The sequence below is a fragment of the Cupressus sempervirens genome, chromosome 6, assembly GCF_028749045.1.
Source record: "Cupressus sempervirens isolate cs-2001-9-10 chromosome 6, ASM2874904v1, whole genome shotgun sequence".
In the NCBI taxonomy this organism is placed as follows: domain Eukaryota; kingdom Viridiplantae; phylum Streptophyta; class Pinopsida; order Cupressales; family Cupressaceae; genus Cupressus; species Cupressus sempervirens.
Window position 1 is genome coordinate 176,207,852 of NC_143123.1, and position 10,258 is coordinate 176,218,109.

The window sequence follows — 10,258 nt, forward strand, 5'->3', positions numbered from 1 at the left end:
AAGAACAACCTGAATATTTTCTTCTGCGATTGAAGACTCTACATTGCACAGATTCTTTGGACTTCGTTACGATGTCCGAGATGTATGTACCAAACGAGCCCTATTAAATTTCAATTTGCAATACGGCCTAATAAACTAAATTAGGGTAGCGTGTAGATTTCAACTTCGATCCAGATTTTATATCAGCGTACATATGTATCGGTTGAAGATCGTAGCTTGTCGCAGTACAATAGCACGGAAAACAAAAAAAAATATAAGCTTGAATTTAAATGAGCCGCAAATATCGAGAATTAATCTACAGGCATCACAATTCGCCTGTTCAAAACTGTAATATTTACGGCGACATGAAACCCTACTGAAATTCAACGGTGTCGACTAAAGTTTAAACGGTTTCGTCCTTGCGAATGAAGAATCGAATCCTGGGAGTGAAAGATTAGAATGATTTGTCATCGAATTCAACGTTAAGATATCACATTCCTGGAATTTAAAATGTCTTCGAGCGATTTCGTAAATTTAAGATGTATGTCTTGTAATATTTTCATATAGTAAGTCCTTCGGTCGAAATGTCTTCAAAAGCTTAAGGAAGTAGGCTATAACCCTAATAAAGAATATTATAATGGGAAAGGCTCGAAGCCGATTAGCGTCCGTCGTTTTGCAGGCAATCAAATATTTCTCCAGGAGCGGAAGGGTTTCGATCTTCCGTCCAAAAACATCACGATTTTTATAGCTTACACAAGCTATGATGCCGATGTCTCTTGCTGAATTTATTTGCAGTTGTAAATTGGGGAGATTTTAGAAAAGAAAGTTTTTGCGATGAGAATCTACACAGAGAATGAGAATATGTGCGGAGCTATATACTAACTCTTTTAAGTGAAATTAAATCCTATACAGGCAGTGCTGCCATTAAAGCTTGTCTCCTAATTTTCGCTATTTCCGATGAAAATATCTGGAAATCAGAATAAAGTAGTAAATATAACCTAGGGAGAACCTGAATACTATCTTGAATGATAATAAAACCGGGTGCTTTAATGCTTCCTCCCGATTCACAAAATGTTCTGATACATTGACTGGCCCAGAGATCTGAACGATTGGATCCCCGAGAAGCCCTCGGAATGGCCATCCACTGCAGGTTTGGAGTTCAATCCTCCTTGTGACAAGTACTCTACTGCATTTTGGCGGCCTCTTCCATTACCCACACTTTTCTCTTGCAAGCCAAGCATATGCTGGCCTTCAAAATTGGCCTGAAGATTGAGATCTGCCGCTGATCCATAATGCTGCTGGTTCCGAGCATCATTGGAGCCGGGCGTCAGGTTACCGTTCATCATCCAATCTGAGCTCCCGAGCTCTGCAGGGGATTGCAGACTGGGGAGAAGGCTTTGAATGGATGGGAAGACCTGAACAGTAGAACTGCTCGCTCCAGATTCCGAAACTTGGCCGCCGCTGGAACTGTTGTTCTTCTCAGATCGGCCAAACTCAGAGCCCGAATCTGCGGATTTCAGCCATGGAATTGCAATTTCGAGCCCGTTGTACTTTTCCGCTGAGGTTTGCCTTGAATAGTCGATCCCCATTTCACCTCGAGAGAGACTTGGACTGGCCTGGGACTGTTGCACATACTGTTCTTTCGCATTGCCGTTGTGTAGAACCAGAGGTATTGATGGAGATAAAGAAATTCCAGTAAGCAGCGCCTGTGGCTCTGTCATCGGAATGGAATCCGAGTGCACATCTGCCAAGACATTGGGGAAAATATTAAAAAACCTAGAAACTTTCCAAACCATAAGCGAGCCATCCTAAACCAAACCAAACCAAATCCAAACCTACTTGACTGGTTGCTCCCGCTGTTTGTATCATGATCGGCTTCAGCGGCCTTCACAGGGGACGAACCAGCAGCGGCAGGGATTTCCCCATTGGAGGCATTCAGAGTTGTATTGGGTTGAGGTTTTCTTCTGCGACGATTGTGATCCGCTAGCCGTTTCCTGCAGCTTCTTTTGCCCTCGTCAAATTCAGACAAGACATGGAATCTGCAACAAAGGCAAAGGCAACTTTCGCTTCAGCTCAAGATACTCGTTAACAATGTCGGCAGAGAAGAAAAGCAAAACGGAATACCTGCTGCATTGCTGGCAAAAACGCTGGCTGATGCCGCCGCTTACAACGGTAGGCGCCTTAGAGTGCAATTCGCAGACCTTATGGCGCCTGTGATAGTGCTTGGCATTGCTCAAATCCGCCTTGCAACCCTCTGCTTGACATCTGGGAACCTGAGAGCCCGGTGAAATAGCCCTAGCCCTTTTGTAAAGCCTACTCACGATGTTGTCTTCCGTGGAGAAATATGTTCTTCCCCCTAAGTTGAGCCCGATTCTCGCCTGGAAATCGAGATCCTCATGCTTCACAATGTTGTGGAAGATACTACTCTTTTGGTCCATGCCCATCATTCCTAGGAGATGGTGCCTCTGCTCTTCCAGACCCGCCCGTGAATCACCGTTGTACCCGGAGAAAACATTGTGACCGTTCCCGAACAGACAAGACGAGGTTCGAATCCCCTCCAGTACATGATGCTGCCCAGGTGAGCCCCCATACCCCCTGGTACTCATCAAACTAGCCAGAGGATTATTGGCCTCAGCAGCAATGATGCTGCTGTCATGGGACATACGGGAAGAAAGCATTCCATTCAGAGCAACAACGTTCAGATTCATATGACCTCCGTTCCCATTGTACTGCCCTATGTTGTTGTGACTACTGTCAACCAGAGCTCCGGACATAATCTGCGGCTTACGTTCTGTGTCGTTCATTGCCAGCATGGGACTCGAACCCCAGACGTAGTCCTGATATCCTCTGGGCTCCATCGCCACTCCCGCACTCTGATGGTGATGATTATTATGCTGATGATGATGATCCCATCCCCAGCTCTGATCGAGTTGCTGCGTCTCTGAACTTGCCGGGGAGTTCATCCCATCCGTCGATCCAACAACACAAGCTAATACTACTCCCTCCCCTTTGATCCACCCAAACTGCTAAACAAAAACGCAGTTCAAGTCCTTAAATGAATCCCACACAGCCCAAAGCTTCTTATGAAGCTTGCCCTTTTCGAAATCCATTTGGGGGCCCAAGAAAATCCGAAGGGAGGGCAGTCAGGCAGCTCAAGGTCGTTATGGCAGAACCCAATACAAAGTTCATACACAAATTCTATTTTAAAATCAGCCTCTCTTTATAAACGTCAGCCGGACGCTCCTTGAATCACATTCCTGAATGTGATTCCTGGGCCTCTGAAGAAGAGCTCTATATACGTTCTGGGTAAAGTAATGCAATCACAATGTAATGTAATGAAATGCGTGCAGGTATGATACACACATTATTTCTACATACTATATTTCTGTACATGCAGATCCCAACATTCTGTAAAGTAGTTTTTCCCTTTCCTTGTTCAAGGCGGAACCGCCTTCAAGACATCTGCAGGAACAAATGGAGGGCTGCAAAAGACAAGGAAAATAAATTATAAAAAAGTGGGGGGCAGCAAAAAGGCGCGGCTTCTAGTTCTCCATTGAAATTCGGTGGGGCTCTGGATTGGGGTAATTCTCCTGAGCCCAAAATAAAAAAGGATTTGCTAAATAGCAGAGGCAGACAAATGGGCAGGCGACGGCAGGCATTGATTCAGTAAGTAAAAGCTTGTATCTTCTTCTCCCTCTCTGGTTTTATGATGAGATCTGTATTTTTGTATTTGTATTTGCGTGCCTTTTTGTTCTTTGCTCATATCAAAGCCCAAATCCTTCAAAACAAAAATCCTCTGTATATGAGGGCTCTGGCGGTTGCACACTGCCCGGTATACCAATCCCTTCAGCTCTAATATCGTCCTGTCCCATCTCTTCTCCTCATTGATTGACCATATTTTTCTTTACTGGTAATTTATTTTTCTTCAAATTATGTGTGGTGCAGAGGGTACAGCATGACTATCTACGCATATATGTATGGCAATGTAGGTATATAGGTAGCGGGCATTTTGGGCTTCCGGGAAAGGCTGCCATTGATGCTGACTGGCGTACGGCGCCAAAGACTAGCATTCATGAGCAATTGAAATTTTCTACTTAAAACCCAAAAAGAAAACCTGTCTGATTTTTTTCCCCTTACTTTAGAAGCTGTTCCTCACGTGATTAATGTCTGCCTAATCTTGATAACATATACCTTGGTTTAAGTCCACAACCTGATTAAATGAATCATTCGATGCAACCCCAGCTTACTGTTTCTGTTTTTGTTCCTATATTGAATAACCCCACCAACCCATGGTTAAATACTGTGCATTTGCCAGGATGTACCGTCTCTACGGGCCCTAAATTTGATGGTCTGTACCAGTCTTACTCAAAGAGGAATCAGTTGCAAAAGCAGCAAATTACTTGATCGAAATTTACAGCGGATCGACAAACAAATAGGAGATCAGTTTTAAGAGTAAGAAATAGGGAGAGTATGAATTTCGGCACTGGCTAAATGGCCGAATATTTGCACCCGGTCATAGCCAGTGCCGTTAGGTCCGTCAATCCCATAATGTAGTGAAGATTTTTTAATATTTGTATGTGATTAATTATCATTGTTAATTCTATTTTTCATTTGTATTAGTTTCTATTGTTAATATTTTTTAATAAAGGAGACGGGTACAAATGTATTCTATGAAAAATTAAAAACTTTAACACTAAATATATTTTACGTTTTAACAGTAAATATATTTTACATTTATATGTCATGAATTATAAATTATAATTTATTTATTTATTTATAGTTTATAAAATAATTTTCAATATAGATATTAATTCTCAATATTGTATTTATTATATTAATTTTATGTTATATAAGAATACTTGATTTTAATAAACTTTCTATTTATGGATATATAATTTAAATTTTTATATCTAAATGCTATTTCGATTTTAAATCTTGAACTCATTTTTTAAAATTAAATAATCGAGAGAACAAAAAAGAGGTACAGTATCAAAAGAGGGGAGGAGGCAAGCCTCAACCACCCAAATCAAAGTCCAACAATCCGCTAGAAATAGCCAACTAACTCATTAAGTAACAGTTCTAGCAAGATAACAAAAAGAGGAGATAGAAAAGCTATTCCAAAACATCATCATGATCATCGAACCAAGTTGTCCATCCTAGCTCTCCTTCCATCCACATGACTTTCTTCTGCTCGAGAGTATGAGCAAAGAAGTCATGTTCATCAGAAAAGGGGCCTTTGTTCTCATGTATTTCCTTGAGCAGCTCCTTAAGAGCTTTTCCAAAGTCTGGTTATCAAGAATGCTGGCCAATTTCGTCTCATGCTTCATCTCATAAATGAATATCGTAGCGAGCCCATCATGGATGAATCTTTTTAGCGTGTTCATCTCGAGCTTCATAATGCAACAAATCTGCGAGACAATCTTAAAACGGATGAGTTTCAAATGAAACAAAGTAAGGGATCTACCAATATCTTGAAGTTTGTCCTCATTTCTACATTTCCAAATAAACCAAAGAATGTGAGAGGATAGAATGTTTCAGAAAAAATTAGCATCCTTTTTAAGACCAAATAAGTTGCCAAGAATGGTATCTAAAATAGGAACATGATCAGCTATAGAAATTCCAAAAAACTTCCATATAATCCTAGCAAATTGACAAGTAAAGAATATATGTCTTAAATTTTCAGAAACCCTGCAAATAGTACAAAGTTCAGCATCACCAACATGATTTTTAACAAGAAGTCTATCGAGAAGGAGCTGCCATTTAAAATGTAAGATTTTCGAGGGAATATGTGATTTCCAAAATCTGTCAAGAATTTTGTGTCATTCAATAGAGTTCAAGGTCATATACCAAATGGTATTAAGGTGAGAAATAACAGAGTTGTCTTTATTGAGAACCTTATATATATCTTTAGCTTTAATTTTATGTAGGAGAGATCCATCATCCCAACAGAAATTCAGAAATCTATGAGAGTCCACATCACACCTGCAGGGAAGATTAAGAGTGCGGCAGGCATTGGCAACCATATTATAAGTACGTTTATGGGAGATAGGAAGATCGAACTTGATTCTAATATCCTACCAACTAACAAGGTTATCATTCTCCAAAATGTCAATAAAGCTCTAGATGCCAAGGTTGTTCCAAAATTTTGCAGAACAACCATGAGTCATGGCAAGAGGCTTACCATTATAATGCATATTCCACCATATAGAATGCTCACCATGAATAGAGTTATTACTGGCAAAGTTGGAATTATAGATGAAACCCCTCACAAGCTCCCAAGCTTTCCAGATAGACTTGAAAACCATGGAACCTTGGAAGAGACAGAGAATGACCCAGCAACCAGATCAGTAAAAGGAAGGTTTTTCCAATGTTTGGCCTGCTTAGGATAACCAGACTGAATGTTGTTTCTAAGAAGAATCTTCCAAGGTTCCTGACCATCAAGAGCCTGAAAGATCCACTTAGCAGCAAGGGAAATTCCTTGGATCCTAAGGTCAATTAGGCCTAAGCCACCAGAATTCTTGGCAACATGACACCAACTCCATTTAACAGCATGTTTCTTCCTATGACCTTTGCCATCAGACCATAAGAATCTCCTAATGGCTTTTTGAATCTCAAACACTTGGTAGTTACTAAACATCTAGATAAAGGAGTAGTATATACTATAGGATGACAAGATTTTTTGACACACCTGCACTCTACCAGCAAATGACAACACCCTATTATCCCACTTGTAGAGCTTCTTAACAATTTTATCCTTAATCCAAATCCACATGTCTTTGAGAGATGGGGTGATGGAAAAGGGAATCCCCAAATATCTGACAAGCTTATTAGGTCCACCCCATGAGTATCCAAACTGGAGAAACCAATCAAGAGGCTCTTCTTTCCAACCAAGCATAGTAGATTTGGATTTGGAAATGTGAGCTCTAGAAATGGTCTCAAACAGGTCAAGTTTAAGATTAAGATGCTGAATATTACTACAAGATAGTTCAAGGAAAAGAGAAGTATCATCCGCAAACTGGATATTAATAAGCTCAGACTTATCAGGGAGAGAAATCCCATTAACTTTGGAAGAAATAGTGTTATCTCTAAGGATATAGTACAAGGCATCAGAAGCGATGACAAAAAGAGCAAGAGCAAGGGGACATCCTTGTCGAATGGATCGGGACAAAGGTATAGGATTAGAAAGAAAACTATTGATTTCAATTCGAGCAGATGAATCCTTAAGCAAGACTTGAATATACCGAACAAATTCATCAGGGAATCCAAATGCCTAAAGAATAGAGAAGATAAATTCCCATTCAACGCGGTCATAGGCTTTCTCAAAATCTAGAAGAAATGTAGCAAAGTTTTGATGCGAAGTCTTAGCCCAATCCATTGACTCCCAACTGGTGACAAGGTTCTCTAAAATATATCGACCCTTAATAAATCCTGTCTGAGTGGGACATATGAACTTAGGAAGAACATTAACAAGCTGAGAAGCCAAGGCTTTGGCCATAATTTTATATGAAACATTAAGCAAAGTAATTGGCCGCTAATTCTTGATAAGGGACTTATCTCCATCCTGAGGGATAAGTTTGATAATCCCCATATTGATAGAATGTCCAAGCGTGCCATAATCATAGGCTTCTGAATATAGGTCAAATAAGTCCTTGGCAATCCAATCAATATTGGATTTGTAAAATTCAACAGGGAGACCATCAGGCCCAGGTGCTTTATCTTTTTTGAGAGCAGATATAGCATCAGAGATCTCCTGAACTGAGATCCTAGCCCTAAGGATGGAGGCAGCATCCTCAGTAATTTTCTTGGGAATAAGCTTCTGACATCCACTTCAGAGCTCTTTGGCATTGTTGTTGTCCTCAGACTTGAATAAGGCTTTGTAGAACTTCTCGAATGCAGCAACAATGTCATTAATATCACTGAGCTCCTGATTATCAACCACAATTCTATCAATTTTCTCCTTACTCTGCTTTTGTTTGAGGTAATTAAAGAAAAATTTAGAACCCTTATCCCCATATTTCAACCATTGCTGACGGCTTCTAACAGAGGCTCCAATGGTTTTAATATGTTGATGTTTCCTTAGCGTATCTCTGGCAACCGAGACATGTGCAGCATGAGGAATGGAAGTGGGATTAGCTTGCACATCTATTTCAGCAAGATGAAGGCATTCATTTAATACACTTTCCACTCTTCTATAGTTTTTTGCCTTCCTTTGGCATTTTTATTAATATATAATCTTGTAATAGCAATGTTGAGTAATAATTAATAATATAAAATATTTTTAATATTTTGACATTTATTATATTAAATTAATATGAGTATGTACTATATATATCATAGAAAATCAAACTACTATCTTAAAATTTGTTTTAGTTTTTACTAATTAAATTATATAGAATTTAAAATTAAGAAGTGAAGAATTATCTTTAAAATTGTTTTAAATTTTATTGACATTTATAAGACTATGTAAAAGATAGATTAAATTATATTGTTTAATTAAATATACAAAATATATAAATAATAAAGTGATTGTATTTAAAAAATTATGTTGATACTAAATCTTAAATTATATAGAATTTTAAATATAAGAAAGTGAAGAATATTGTTTGTTTAATTTTCATTTATAAGACTATATTATTACGTTATATTGTTGAGTTAAATATACAAATAAATAGATTGTATTTAAAAAATTATCTTGATACTAAATGTTAAATTATATAGAATTTAAAATGGAAGACTTATATATTTTTTATTGTAATGAAGTGAAGAATATTAAATACAATAATATATATAAGTGAATGAAAATTAAACAAACGATATTCTTCACTTCATAACAATAATAAATATATAAGTCTTGCATTTTAAATTCTATATAATTCAACATTTATAAATGTGAATGAAAATTAAACAAACGATATTCTTCACTTCATAACAATAATAAATATATAAGTCTTGCATTTTAAATTCTATATAATTTAACATTTAGATAATTTTTTAAATACAATCTATTTATTTGTATATTTAATTCAACGATATAACGTAATAATATAGTCTTATAAATGTGAATGAAAATTAAACAAACAATATTCTTCACTTTCTTATATTTAAAATTCTATATAATTTAAGATTTAGTATCAACATAATTTTTTAAATATAGTCACTTTATTATTTATATATTTTGTATATTTAATTAAACAATATAATTTAATCTATCTTTTACATAGTCTTATAAATGTCAATAAAATTTAAAACAATTTTTTAGATAATTCTTCACTTCTTAATTTAAATTATATATCATTTAATTAATAAAAACTAAAACAAATTTTAAGATAGTAGTTTGATTTTCATAATTCTTCACTTCTTAATTTTAAATTCTATATAATTTAATTAATAAAAACTAAAACAAATTTTAAGATAGTAGTTTGATTTTCTATGATATATATAGTACATATTCATATTAATTTAATATAATAAATGTCAAAATATTATTAATTATTACTCAACATTGCTATTACAAGAATATATATTAATAAAAATACGTTCAAGATTAATTATTTTATAAAATAAAAATAAATAAATGAATTATAATTTATAATTCATGACATACAAATGTAAAATATATTTACTGTTAAAGTTTTTAATTTTTTATAAAATACATTTGTACCATCTCTTTTATTTTAAAAAAATGAACAATAGAGAGACTAATACAAATGAAAAATAGAATTAATTAATCACATACAAATATAAAAAAATCTTCACTACATTAACACTTTTAATCATAAAACAAAAAATATTTCAAGTTTTCCTTTTTAAAAAATCGTTATGTATATGCAAAAGAATGAACTCGCCATGATACCGAGATTGTCAGAAAAGAAGTAATTGTACTTTTACTGTTGACATATGAAACGAGTACAGAGACGGAAGATGGGATTGACGGACCTAATGGCACTGGCTATGACTGGGTGCAAATATTCGGCCATTTAGCCAGTGCCATGAATTTCTAGGTTTAGAACTTTCGTTGGGTTCTGTGTTGTTCAATTCTCGGTATCCCCAAGTTATTAATCATCTGGAGTCTTTGTAAGCTTTTATCTTTATTAGTATTTTATTATGACAGATCAAGGACAAATAGAAGAGAATCACGAAGGGAGAGCAATTTATTTGGGTAGAATTATTTCATTTTAGGATCTCATAGATTGTGATATTGCTATCACGGTATAACTTGTGTAGTTGTTGAGTCAAACTCATTGACCTATATCTCATGAGTAGTGATTCAACATAAATC

The 10,258-nt window shown here is 36.1% G+C and overlaps 1 protein-coding gene across 1 annotated transcript; it reads right to left on the bottom strand.

Moving 5' to 3' along the window:
• Nucleotides 1–833: 833 nt before the first annotated feature.
• LOC149551821 (uncharacterized) lies at nt 834–4,315 on the bottom strand. The gene is made up of 3 exons (XM_089787324.1): nt 2,104–4,315; nt 1,819–2,018; nt 834–1,723 (listed from the first exon to the last, which is right to left on the bottom strand). Exons 1-3 carry the CDS (start codon nt 2,940–2,942, stop codon nt 1,044–1,046), a joined length of 1,719 nt encoding a protein of 572 aa, XP_089643450.1. The 5' UTR covers nt 2,943–4,315; the 3' UTR covers nt 834–1,043.
• Nucleotides 4,316–10,258: the final 5,943 nt, after the last annotated feature.

What these genes read in the sequence shown, in the direction of transcription:
- LOC149551821 (XM_089787324.1), bottom strand. Translation starts at nt 2,942, where the DNA reads ATGAACTCCCCGGCAAGTTCAGAGACGCAGCAACTCGATCAGAGCTGG. An exon ending in TTTTGCCAGCAATGCAGCAG is followed by an intron (nt 2,019 to 2,103) that starts GTATTCCGTTTT and finishes CCTTTGTTGCAG; the next exon opens with ATTCCATGTCTTGTCTGAAT. An exon ending in CAGCGGGAGCAACCAGTCAA is followed by an intron (nt 1,724 to 1,818) that starts GTAGGTTTGGAT and finishes ATGTCTTGGCAG; the next exon opens with ATGTGCACTCGGATTCCATT.